General features: G+C 42.4%; 1 protein-coding gene across 1 annotated transcript in view; it reads left to right on the top strand.

Annotated features, from left to right (window-relative positions):
• Positions 1-14,205, top strand: part of LOC141273399 (alpha-2-macroglobulin-like protein 1) — a 131,368-nt gene that overhangs the window by 92,173 nt on the left and 24,990 nt on the right. Inside the window, exons 27-30 of the mRNA XM_073685169.1 lie at positions 690-764; positions 7,681-7,843; positions 11,258-11,439; positions 11,564-11,779. Of these exons, the coding sequence (XP_073541270.1) occupies positions 690-764; positions 7,681-7,843; positions 11,258-11,439; positions 11,564-11,779 (636 nt within the window). The remainder of the gene's footprint in view (positions 1-689; positions 765-7,680; positions 7,844-11,257; positions 11,440-11,563; positions 11,780-14,205) is intronic.

Raw genomic sequence — 14,205 nt, forward strand, 5'->3', positions numbered from 1 at the left:
CCAAAAAACCTATCAGAAGCTTCCAAACACATGACATCATCATGTGGGTAGTCCAGAATTGTTTAAGGCATAGTAATCTTAGTGTATGTAAATTTTTGATGTTGCAGTAAGTAATAAAAATGCCTTAAAACATTCTCTCTCTGTCACATTATTCTGCCATTTGGCAAAGATTAAAAATTATGGTAATCCTAATTGACCTAAAACGGGAAAGGTTTATTCTGATTTCATGTGAGATATTGAGAAAAACATGCAGATGTGTCTTTTTATATAGTGTATGTAAACTTCTGGTTTCAACTGTATATGATAGTTCATGCAGTTAATGTATAACATTACGTTAGCTTTTCTTTACATTTTCAATTAGATACCATAGACTTTAGTGCAAAAAATGTCCAGCAGCTAGGACATAAATCAAGCATTACCATATGTTTACTTATTTATTTTCAAATGCATATCTTTCCTAGTGTAGGACATCCGTTAATCTCTATGAATGCAAAAGTCCTAGAGAGCCACAAACCACAGTAAAATAACTGCTAGTCCTCCATTATAAAGTGAGACTCTACTGAAGCTTGCTATTAGTACAGCATAGCCATAAGTGTATATTAAAAAGTGTCTATATCCAGAAAAACTCTAACTATTTCAACATGGTTGATGATTTTTTTTGAACATTTGATGTCTTTTTTTTATTATAGAGAGAATCTGATGACAATATGACACTTACAGCATACATAACAATAGCTATGATGGAACACGGCCAAGCATATAATGTAAGTCACTGTTTCCTTATGGAGGTTTTACTTTTTACTGGGATTTATTATTATGCCCTGAATCATACGTAATGGGCTTTTATTTACATATTAACTTTACATAGTTTATATTCTCAGTTTTTGTTCAATGTTTTTCACTTTGTGTTACCCTAAATAATTAACTTTTTCCATCAAACTAAATATCAAATACTTAAATGGAATCTGCCAGCAGGTTTTTGCTATTTAATTTGAGAGCAACATAAAGTAAGGTCAGAGAGACTGATTCCATGGTGTTTTATCAGGAGATTATCAGTGCAGGACTAGGGGCCGCCTGCTAGTCAGTCCAGCTAATCTGTCTAACCCTGCCTCCACCACTGATTGGCAGCTTGCTGACAATGTAAGCAGGGATCTCCAATCAGGGATGTGGGCGGGGTTATACACAGCTCAGCATTCCATGCTCTACTAGATCTACAGCAGGGAAAACAGGGATTCTAAACTGCATCAAACAGACCAGTAAGTGATACATCACTGGAATCATGGAATCATGCTACTCTCGGATTCCCTTTAAAAGATCAAATGGAAAAGCAAACATTCCTGGGCCCTGCTCCTGGCACCACCATCAAAGTGTTGTTTTTACCAGGAGAAATGCATTATATATATGTGTATATATATATATATATATATATATATATATATATATATATATATATAATATATATATATATATATATAAATATATATATATATATGTGTATATATATATATATATATATATATATATATACACACAGTGGATACGGAAAGTATCCAGACCCCTTTAAATTTTTCACTCTTTGTTTCATTGCAGCCATTTGGTAAATTCGAAAAAGTTCATTTTTTTTATCATTAAAGTACACTCTGCACCCCATCTTGACTGAAAAAAACAGAAATGTAGAAATTTTTGCAAATGTATTAAAAAAGAAAAACTGAAATATCACATGGTCATAAGTATTCAGACCCTTTGCTCAGTATTGAGTAGAAGCACCCTTTTGAGCTAGTACAGCCATGAGTCTTCTTGGGAATGATGCAGGTTTTTTGCACCTGGATTTGGGGATCCTCTGCCATTCTTCCTTGCAGATCCTTTCCAGTTTCATATTTAAGTCACATGCTGTCCATTTCCTTGTGATCTTCCTTGAGATGGTCCTACTCCTTCATTGGAGTCCAGCTGGGTTTTATTAAACTGACAGGACTTGATTTGGAAAGGCACACACCTGTCTATATAAGACCTCATGGCTCACAGTGCATGTGAGACCAAATGAGAATCATGAGCTCAAAAGAACTGCCCAAGGAGCTCAGAGACAGAATTGTTGCAAGGCACAGATCTGGCCGTGGTTACAAAAGAATTTCTGCATTACTCAAGGTTCCTAAGAGCACAGTGGCCTCCATGATCCTTAAATGGAAAAAGTTTGGAACCACCAGAAGTCTTCCTAGACCTGGCCATCCAGCCAAACTGAGCAATCATGGGAGAAGAGCCTTGGTGAGAGAGGTAAAGAAGAACCCCAAGATCATTGTGGCTGAGCTCCAGAGATGCAGTAGGGAGATGGGAGAAAGTTCCACAAAGTCAACTATCACTGCAGCCCTCCACCAGTCGGGCCTTTATGGCAGAGTGGCCCAATGGAAGCCTCTCCTCAGTGCAAGGCATATGTAAGCCTGCATAGAGTCTGCTCCAAAACACATGAAGGACTCCCAGACTATGAGAAATAAGATTCTCTGGTCTGATGAGACGAAGATAGAACTTTTTGTTGATAATTCTAAGCGATATGTATAGAGAAAACCAGGCACTGCTCATCACCTGCCCAATACAATCCCAACAGTGAAACATGGTGGTGGCAGCGTTATGCTATGGGGGTGTTTTTCAGCTGCAGGGGCAGGACAACTGGTTGCAATTGAAGGAAACATTAATGCAGCCAAGTACAGAGATTTTGAGTTTGCTCCAAACCACTTGAAGGACTCCCAGACTATGAAAAATAAGATTTTCTGGTCTGATGAGATGAAAATAGAACTTTTTGTTGATAATTCTAAGCGGTACGTGTAGAGAAAACTAGGCACTGCTCATCAACTGCCCAATACAATCCCAACAGTGAAAAATGGTGGTGGCAGCGTCATGCTATGGGGGTGTTTTTCAGCTGCAGGGACAGGACGACTGGTTGCAATTGAAGGAAACATGAATGTGGTCAAGTACAGAAATATCCTGGATGAAAACCTCTTCCAGAGTGCTCTGGACTTCAGACTTGGCTGAAGGTTCACCTTCCAACAAGACAATGACCCTAAGCACACAGCTAAAATAACAAAGAAGTGGCTTCAGAACAACTTTGTGACCATTCTTGACTGGCCTAGCCAAAGCCCTGACTTACACCCAATTGGACATCTCTGGAGACACCTGAAAATGGCTGTCCACCAACGTTCACCATCCAACTGACGGAACTGGAAAGGATCTGCAAGGAAGAATGGCAGGGGATCCCCAAATCCAGGTGCGAAAAACCTGCATCATTCCCAAGAAGACTCATGGCTGTACTAGCTCAAAAGGGTGCTTCTACTCAATACTGAGCAAAGGGTCTGAATACTTATGACCATGTGATATTTCAGTTTATCTTTTTTAATAAATTTGCAAAAATTTCTACATTTGTTTTTTTCAGTCAAGATGGGGTGCAGAGTGTACTTTAATGAGAAAAAAATGAACTTTTTAGAATTTACCAAATGGCTGCAATGAAACAAAGAATGAAAAATTTAAAGGGGTCTGAATACTATTATATATATGTTACTGTAAAAGTCAGAAGGCCGGTAAAACCTAGGATTTACCGGTCAATCTGGACATTTACCGAGGCCGTCGGTAAAAGCTCAAAATGAAAAGTAAAATTGGACTTTTACCTGTGAAGTCTTTGTAAATGTTAACATTTACCGTCGAGCGTGGTAAAAGTTAGAAATATCAGGTGTGAAGATGGAACATCTGACTTTAACCAAGCGCAGTTGGTAAATGTGCACATTTACCACGGCTTCTTGGTAAATGTAGCTGAGAAGGGTGTAATAAAAAGTGTAAGCCACCGCCGGAAAGGTGTCTGATTAGGCAGATACGGCGAGGAAATGGAGGACACAGTGGGAAAGGTGTCTGATTAGGCAGATACGGCGAGAAAATGGAGGACACAGTGTTCAAAGTTTTCATAAATGTAATAAGAGTAAATGGGGAAAATATGGTAAAAACAATGAACAAAATCTGCTACCCTGTAACGTATGTACGTTCTATATATACAGATGTCAATCCTGACTATCCTATGATTATTGTTCCGATCATACAAAAAGTGCCCACTGCCCGCTAACATACAACCACTAACCCCACACTAAAATATGCAAAAGAGAACGTCCTATGAATCTTAGGGTATCAGTGTTCCGCAGCACCCTCTCACAAAAAAGTTACAAGAAGTACACACGCTGCCAGTGTAGTAGTGTATAAATTGTCCTGTACTTAGCTTCCTGTAGAGCGCAGAGTCCAAAGTCTTTCCAAGGGCCCCTTGCAAGGTGGACGCTAACACCGCTCACACGATTTATCGTTGCCGCGCCAATGTGGTAGAACCAGAAGATATGCAGATAAGCTCTGAGCCGGAGTTGCTGGGTGCCATGAACGGTCTGTTCCACCCGAGCACCGTAGTCTCTGATCAGGGGAATCGGAAGACAGCGCATTCCGAGAAAAGGCTGGAAGGAAACGGCACAACAGCCCTGTCTGGGCTCAGTCTAGTCAGCACAGCACCAGTCCTCTCACTCTCCCTAAAATAGCTCCTGCCTCAAGTCCTAGTTTCCTGGGGTTCTCTTCTTAGATTGCTGACCAATCACTGCCTGAAGAAAATCACCAACTCATCAATGGCAGTGTTAGACCAGTAGATGGTGCTGTTGTACAGTCTTTCACACAATGCTGAGTAACCCTATTACAAAAGAACATGGGATTCTTACCAAGTAGTGTGGGTAAATGGGCGTACTTCCTGTTTGTGTCCTCATGCTGGACGACTGCCTGAGTGTTTTGCAAGCTGCACATACTGCTCAAAGCTGCATAGCCGACTGCCTGTCAAAGCTGCACAGGCACTAGCTGATTGTCAGATCATGAGTGAGGAAATGAAAGATCGTTTTTCGGAGCTCTTGAATGAAGTGGTGGAGAAAAAGCGAGATAATAATTTTTATCTCACGGACGATAAATACGAGAATATATTGAAAGAAGTGAAGGAGGCTAAAGTGGCGGTACCTAAACAGAGTATTCACTACAGGCGTTTGAAGAGGTACGACATCATGACCATCGGAAGTGATGAAAAGTTAATTGCACCAATCTCGTGTGAAAAAGACAACGTGTTGCATTACGTTCGGTGTGCAGAACTCTTTAGTGTCATTCATAATGCGCACATCAGTACCGGTCATGGAGGGCGGACCAGGATCCTAAAGGAGGTGAACCATAAGTTCAAAAATGTCACAACGGAGTCAATAGTTATTTATCTGCGACTCTGCCAGCCATGCCAGAAAAAACAGAAGATTACCAAAAAAGGCCTTGTTGTGAAACCCATCCTACACAGTGAAATGAATTCTCGTGCTCAAGTCGATCTCATTGACATGCAATCCAATTGTGATAATGATTTCAAGTTCATATTCGTCTATCAAGACCACGTCACTAAATTTGTTCTTCTACGTGCTTTATGCACTAAAAGAGCAGAAGAGGTTGCGTACCACCTCCTTGACATTTTTTCCACTTTTGGTGCCCCGTGTATTCTGCATTCTGATAATGGGAGGGAATTTTGTAACAAGGTCATACAGAGTTTGTGCGCGATGTGGCCTGTGTAAACCAAGACACAGCCAGTCCCAAGGCTCCGTGGAAAGAGCAAATCAAGACATTGAAAACATGTTGTCAACATGGATGGAAACAAATAAGACACCCAAGTGGTCTGAGGGCCTTCGCTTTGTATAAGCAATGAAAAATAGAGCATACCATGAGGGAATAAAATGCTCACCCTATGAAGCTATGTTCGGAGTACCAATGCAGATGGGTCTAGCTACCTCCAAAAATCCTAGTGATGGGATCAGAAATCTCTCTTCAGAAGAGGATTTTGAAAAAATGTTTGATGGTTTGCAAGAGGAACCTAGTGATCCGACATCACCAACAGAAGCCGAAGGGTCAGATGAATCTAACTTTCATCACACGTCAGCACCGACAGCAGCAGAAGCTTCGGATGAATCCAACTGTCATCAGCTGTTCACAACGGAAGGAGAAGCTTTGGACTTATCCAACTGTCCGCACACCTTAACAGCATATGAAACTCCACCAATTTTGCCATCCAAGAATAATGAAGACCTAAAAGAAAAAAGTGTCGAGTCAAAGCCTTCTAAGAAAGATGGAGAACTTCATGATGATCAGCAACCTGACGTTTTGATTTCGCATACAATCAATAGAAGAATTGGTGCGGTCAGAAGAGTTTGAAAAGCTGCAAGAGAAGGACTTGAAACACAGGCCAAGAAAATGTTGAAATGTTCCAGTCAAAAATTACCCGAACCTAACATTGGACAGAACATCAGAATCAGAACTCCAGACGTCGACCGTTCAAAAATGGACCCTAAGTCGATCATTGCGATTATTATAAAAAAAGAAGATGACTTCACTTAAAGATCAATACTTACCGGAGGCTACCAGAGGCTTCCCAGGTCTCGTCGGCCGGCCGCATCCTCCTTCTTCCGGGTCACATGACTGCATACGTCACCACGAAAGTGACAGGTGCATAAGTCATGTGACACGAGTTGTGTCACATGACTTACGCATGCGTCACTTGCGTGGTGACGTATGCAGTCATGTGACCCGGAAGGAGAACGCGGACGATGAGACCTGGGAAACCTCCGGTAAGTAGCAATTTAGCTTTATACCTGTCTGCCCTGCACACTCGCACCATCCATGCCTTCTGATGATGCATGAAACATGCATTATCGGAAGGCACGGATATATCCGACAGATATCGAGATTGTCCGTATCCGTACAGCCCTTTATCCGCTCGGATAACGGATCTGGACGGATCTATCTGCTTATCCCTAGTCACAATTACAGAATTACATAGTTTTGAAGTTGCGTTATTCTTGTATTTGCGTTAATTTGTCATTTTTGAGAAGTATTTTCCTACATAAATGTTTCCTATTTGAATTCAGAATTACATAGTTTTGAAGTTGCGTTATTCTTGTATTTGCGGTAATTTGTCATTTTTGAGAAGTATTTTCCTACATAAATGTTTTCTGTTTGCATTTTCCTATTTGTATTTGTTCATTTGCATTTGCATTTGAAGAATAAAAATATTTCTAACGATTAAGTCATTCATCAGAGTCTGAAATTGCGTTTAGTTAACTTTTACCACCATCATCTGCTGGTAAGAGTCAGAATTCTGTGACTCAAAGTTACTTTTACCAACACATGCTGGTAGTTACTTTTACCAACACATGCTGGTAAATGTAAAGATTTACCAATTCGCCCAGGTAAAAGTCCAAAATCATTCGTTTATATGGAATACATCTGACTTTTACCAACGCTGTTGAGAAATGTTAAGATTTACCAAGACTTCACCGGTAAAAGTCCAATTTTACTTTTCATTTTGAGCTTTTACCGACGGCCTCGGTAAATGTCCAGATTGACGGGTACATCCTAGGTTTTACCGGCCTTCTGACTTTTACAGTAACATATACACACACACATGTATGTATATATATATGCAGCAGCCATCCAAATCACATGGAGAGTACCTTCATCAGGGTGCTGGCTCAGTGACCAATAATATTCTTATAATTTACTGCCTTTAGGATTGCCTGGGTTATTTTTTTGGTAATCTTGTTCTCACCTGGAAATAGTTGTAGGTGGCACTTAGTTTGCCCTAATTACATATCATATTTACAGGGTCCAGTTGTTGAGAATGCACTGAAGTGCCTGAAGAACGCAGTTGATGATGTGAACACGACCTATGCTCAGGCTCTCCTCGCCTATGCATTTACATTGTCAAGTGACAGCGACCTAAGAAACCATATGTTGGAAATCCTGGATAAGGCTGCTATAAGGAAAGGTAGACATGTGCTTAACCGCAAAAGGGTTTTCTGGTTTCAGAAAATTATTGTCGCTAAGTTCAGTTCTGTGTAAAAAAACAAACTGTGCTTTACTCACCCATCTGTTGCATCTCTGCCATTGTCCCAGTCTCTGTTTGTCTGCAGTGCTGATGTCACATCGACAATGCTGTAGCCAATCACTGAGCTCAGCATCTTGTGCTGTCTACATCGGCAAAGCTGCTGACCTAACTGATTGGCTGCAGTGCTGTTGATATGATGTAAGTGTAACACCCCTTTAGGGCTACCACGGTACGCTGGGTGTTATGGGGGGTCTCACCTCTCTAGGGCGCAGTGCCTCCACCCGAATCTTGATTGGAGCTCTCACTGGGACTGCAGAAGGACTGTTATCTTCTGCCAGGGACTGATTCGGGAAGCCCCTGCCACAGCTCAGTACACACTCACCCGGAACAGGAGTAAAACTGTTTAACAGGTTTATTGCTATGCAGCAGAAATGAGGTGGATTTAAAGAAATAACATACAATACAAGTAACGGTGCTCTGTAAAAGTCATATACATATCACAATCTAATTCTACACCGACCCTGCAAATATAATGTAGCAGGTGTTCCCTTTTTTGTATTACCTCAATCCAAACGTTGGGGCCCAGTTGCCGTGGATGTTGGCGCGCAAATTATAACCGCTGGTGCACTTAGATGAATATTAATGTCAATAGTCTGGGTTGTAGTGTACTCACTGTAAATAGCGCTGGTAGAACCACAAGTCTCAGAAGGGCACTCACGGTGCGTCTCAAACGGTTGTATGTTTCCCTGGACACCAGCTGGGGGTGGCAGGATTCAGCCCTTGATATGGTGGGAGTACCGGCAAAACTCTCTGAGTCCTTGATGTCACTTGCTTCACAGGGTGACAAGGCCGCGCTCTCTCCAGTAGTGAGGGTATATCAGAGGGGACGGCAACACTCTGGAGCGTAGAGGAATACAAATACACAGCGCTCCGTCTTTCACAGCAAGCTGCCACGCTCTCTTTCCTCTGAACTTTTACTTTCACTTCCTGCCCAGCTCCCTCCCCCAAGTCCCTCCTCCTCCAATCCACTCTCTCTCCTTCTATCCTTCCAGGCTGTGTCATCTGACTGAAACAAGGGTCCCTGGGAATTGTAGTCCACTGCAGCTCAGGGGAAAAACGATTAATGTCTGTAGGTCCCTGTTTAACAGCAGCTACAAAGCTCTTCTTAGTGTCTGTAAGTCCTAGTATACCAGTAGCTGATCTGACAGTTCCATGTGCAGGTGTTACATTAGCACTGCAGACAAACAGATACTGGGGCAGTAATGAAGACTTAAAGGGGTATTCCCATCTTCAAGATCCTATCCCAATATGTAGTAGGTGTAATAATAATAATATTAGCAAATACCTACAATTAGAAATGTAGTATAATATTTTTGATTCGCTATGTCTCTTTCCTTATGTGCAGGCATTGCAGGACCTTAGGTATCCATGGTTATGTAGCACCCTGAGGATTCGGCTGCTACAGGGGTATTGCACCTCAACCCAGAGGTGTGGTATTCCACTCCCGGGTAAGGATGGAGTGTGGAACTGAGCTTGGTAGGCTGCATGCACTACATACATCCCATTTCCGGGGGACAGAACTACGGTACTCCCACCAGTAAATGTGCAGGTACGACAGCGTCTGTCCCTGGCTGGAGTGGGAGGGGGGTGGAACATTCCAGTAGTGTAGGGGCAGATAGGGGGAGTATTCTGGGTAAAGCTAGGAGCTCATTGGGTGCTGGTCACCTGGGCTCACACATAGAGGGAGTATATAAGGTGGGCACCATCTTAGATCAGGGTCAGTCTGTCAGAGAGCCTGAGGAGAAGCCGAGCAGAGGAGCTCAGCCAGGAGGGCTGACAGGGAGCTGTGGCTCCGGCTGGGCCCAGCTCCAGGGCTGAGCCTGCAGTGAAGCAGAGGAGAGAGGAAGAGAAGAAGGACCCAGAGAAAGAGTCAGAAGGAACCCTAAGAACCTAGTCTTAAACCAAAAAGGGTGAAGGGTTGGCGGACACGGGTACCGGAACCCGAACTGGTGGAGGCCACTAATCCTCAGCCAGGAACCGGAGGTCGTGGTCAAGATTTGCCACGACCCTCACCAAATCCACCAGAAAGGCACACCAAGCATAGGGTCAGGGAACCCAGAGGAGGTTTGACCACCAAGAGACCCGAGGGAGCCGGCCAAAGGTGGATCCCTGGTGGGGACGGCCAGTAGGAAGAGAGAGAGACAGGGAAGCTCAGGACCATGCTCCGGACTGCCTGGGGGTTAGTCGAGTCCAGGACCTGGTGGACGCAGCACGGCTCGGGTGGTCACTCAAGGCCAGAGTGACTAAAAGCAACATCAGTGAGTAAAAACCCTGAAACTGCATCTCCTGACTCTGCCTCTCCTTCCTGCATCATCACAACCCCCACCACCCACACCTGCTGCCCTGAGGCCATACCCCTCCCGTTGGGGGTTATACCATCACTGCTGCACATATACCACCGGCCTCAGCGGACTGCTCTGCAGCGGCGGCTTCAAAGCCGCACTCAACGGGTGGCGTAGTCGACACTTAACAACATCTACTGCCATAGACTGCCACTTAGTTTGACACCCTGGGCACGGACCGGGTCACCGCCACAAGGACTACTACCCCCATACAGATCCGGCTCCGGGTATCCCTTGAACATGGCCCAGGGGGCGCGTCAGTTACGTCCACTGATAAAGTGACAGTTAGCTAGCTGCTAGTGGTCATAACCGTGGATACCTAAGGTCCTGTATGGCCTGCACATGAGGTAAGTGAGATAGCGAATCAAAAATACTATACTACATTTCTAATTGTAGGTATTTGCTAATATTATTATTATTGCACCTACTACATATTGGGATAGGATCTTGGAGATGGGAATACCCCTTTAACTCTGAAATCAGAAAGAGTAAGTAAAGCAAAATTCGTTTTTTTTATACTAAACTGCACCTGCTGTCAATAGTTTATTGAAAATGGAAAAACCCTTTTAAGTTTTATTAAAATTCACTAAATTATACAATTTGTAATGATACTAATTAATTTAATACAAAGGGAAAAAAAACATACATTACATGTATATAAGTTTATAACATGGGAGCTCTTACGTACAGTCTCCAGCATACATGACTGATGGCATAAGATTTTTTTGTTTAACATCTGGCTCCATACATCTCCAGCTTTATAAGGTCGTGTAGACAGGTCTCTCACTATCTCAATTTTAGGATAACAAAAATGGAAATAAAATAATCTAGTTCAGGTTCTATTTATTTGAATGCCGATGGAAATGTCCTAAAATCTCTAGATATAGATAGATAGATCCATACTTTGGTGTTCTCTGGTTTCTGATCTCACATGTATTATTATTTTTGACAGATGGGACCAAACATTGGGCAGCACATGAAAATGGTAATGGAGATGTTGAGATCTCCTCCTATGTTCTCCTTGCCTTACTCTCCTATCAAACAACTTCAGAAAGGGATGTTGAGGAGGCTTCTCGTATAGTCAACTTTATTATCAAATGGCAGAACTCACGTGGCGGCTTCCGATCCCCTCAGGTTGAACTCTTACTATATGAAGACAATAATAATAATTATCAACCTTCATATTATAATATCTTATAATATATAATAGTTCCTTTAATAGTCCTAGGTTGACCTGAACATGTTTCCTGTCTTATAGCATACGGTAGTGGCGCTTCAAGCATTGACAAAATATACAAAGGCAACTTACAATGATGATCCGGATGTATCGGTGACAGTCAAGTCGCTGTCTGGTTTTCATAGGCAGTTCCATGTGGACACCAAGAACAGCCTGCTTACCCAAAGAGAGACATTACCAGATATACCAGGAGAATATATAATGACAGCTACAGGGACAGGCTGTGTATATATACAGGTAAGGGAAGGCCACTGGAGTAGGGTATGTAGGGTTAAATTCAACATAGTGGATTTCACCCTTTGTAATGGAAGGGTAAAATGTGTGACTAATCCAGAGCATTTCTGTGTCTACTGTTTGTTATGTAGAAACTCCTCCACATATATGTCCTGTGGGAACATGATGTACCCCAAGGGCGCATTCAGACGTCCGTGCAAATCTGTCCAAGATCAGACTGCAATGCACGGACTTCGCCGCGGCTCTACCAACCTCAGCGTGACAGTTTCATATATTTCTATGAAGTTTCACTCTTGGGTCAGGAGAGCCGCGGCCAGTCTGTGCATTGCAGTTCGATCTTGCACCGATTTACACGGACATCTGAATGAGCCCTTAAGGCCACGACCCCACTATCAGTATTCGGTCAGTATTTTTTCTCAGGAGTGGGAGCCAAAACCAGGAGTGGGTGATAAATGCAGAATTGGTGACTTGTTTCTATTATACCTTTTCTCTGATTGTTCCTCACCGGGTTTTGGCTCCCACTCCTGAGAAAAAATACTGACCGAATACTGACCAAATACTAATGGTGGGGTCATGGCCGAAAGTTAACAAATGTAAGATGGTGACAGCTTTACTTCCTTCTAAATGAGAAGAAACAGTTCAGAATGCTGAGACTATTAACGCTAGCAAGCATGGACGGAGACCAGCAAGGCTACAAGATCATTTGTACATTCTTTTCTTTCACCCTTTTTGAACAGTATTTCTTCCTTGCTTTTATATTACAGTATATAAAGAACCAATGTGAGGCTATGGGCATACGGACTCCTTTCGCAGAGTTTTTTTTTTAGTAGAAACTGAGAAGAACCTCCAAGTTTTTGAGGAGCTTTGAATTTAAGGAGGATTTGAGAAATATTAAAAACTAAGAGTCTTCAGTGGTTGGTATAAATATTAGTTAATATTTTTCTATCCACTGGCTCACACAGTACAAAAATATATTCTTCCTGAGAAGGATTTGGAGAATTTTTACTCAGTTTCTACTACCAAAACCTTCTCAAAAAGACTCTTTGGTAGAGATGAGCGTTGTTCGACTCGAACTGTTCGCCAATCTCAAATTCGAGCTGTTTTGGGCGGTGTTCGAGCGGTTCGGCGAACACGAACGATTTGAGAAAAATTCGGCTGTTCGAGGTTATGTTCGATAACTGTTCGTGCACCAAAATCATAACTGGATTTTTTCTCAGTAATGATGAAAATTAATGTTAATACGCAGTTTGAGTGTACAGCGGGGTGGGGGGAGGGGCAGGGGATGGATCTCTGCAGGAATAATGAAGATCTCCATTTTTTTTTCTCTTTCCCGCATTTACAGTGGGGAGGTGCAATCTGTCAGCCTATCAGCAGCGCACACACGGAGCGAAGTCCTTTTTTTCACACAAGCAAGGGCATGTGTCATTGGCAGTGTATGTCACATGTCCTTGCCCTATAAGACCAAGCCATTTTCCCCGTCGCCACCATTTTCTCACTGCTGCAGCTGCGTGTTAGACGGCACCGCTGTTGCTGTGTGCGCTATACCTTGTTAATTTCAAGCCAATTTTCGCACAAATCTACAGATAGCTTGGGAGTAGGGAATAGTTGTGATTGCAGTCCTTTTAAGGACTAGGTTACAGCATTTCCTACGACTTTTATCAGGCAGGTCTGTGCTCTTAAATAGATAGATTGTGGGAGTAAAGACTAATTGTAATTGCAGTCCTTTTCAGGACTAGGTTACATCAGTTCCTATCAGTTTTTGCCAGGCAGGTCTGTGCCAGTGCTGTGCAAGTTTTTTTTCACAGCATTTGGCTGAATCTAGCAAAGCTAATCCTTTTTGGCCTATTGCAGAATGTGTTAGTCAGTGGAGTAGCCTATCTGTGTTGCAAGATATACCACCTGTGTATAGAATACCAATTTTTTTACTGCACCTAGTGAAGTAAAATCTTTTGGGCATAGCATCATTCTATTAGTCCATCTATACTGACCTCCATCAGGTTGCAAATTGAATATAATTTTTTTCTGCATCTAGCTCTGAAAAAATATTTGGGCTTCTAGCAGTGTGTGGGACTTGTTCTATTAGTCCATCTATACAGACCTCCATCAGGTTGCAAACTGAATATAATTTTTTTCTGCATCTAGCTCTGAAAAAATATTTGGACTTCTAGCAGTGTGTGGGACTTGTTCTATTAGTCCATCTATACTGACCTCCATCACGCTGCAAATTCAAAATAATTTTTTGTCTGCATCTAGCTCTGAAAAAATATTTGGCCTTCTAGCAGTGTGTGGGACTTTCTCTATTAGTCCATCTATACTGACCTCCATCAGGTTGCAAACTGAATATATTTTTTTTCTGCATCTACCTCTGAAAAAATATTGGGCTTCTAGCTGTGTGTGGGACTTGTTCTATTAATCCATCTATACAGACC

The sequence above is a fragment of the Phyllobates terribilis genome, unplaced genomic scaffold, assembly GCF_046119375.1.
Source record: "Phyllobates terribilis strain yellow unplaced genomic scaffold, ASM4611937v1 Scaffold_5__5_contigs__length_657084704, whole genome shotgun sequence".
In the NCBI taxonomy this organism is placed as follows: Eukaryota; Metazoa; Chordata; class Amphibia; order Anura; family Dendrobatidae; genus Phyllobates; species Phyllobates terribilis.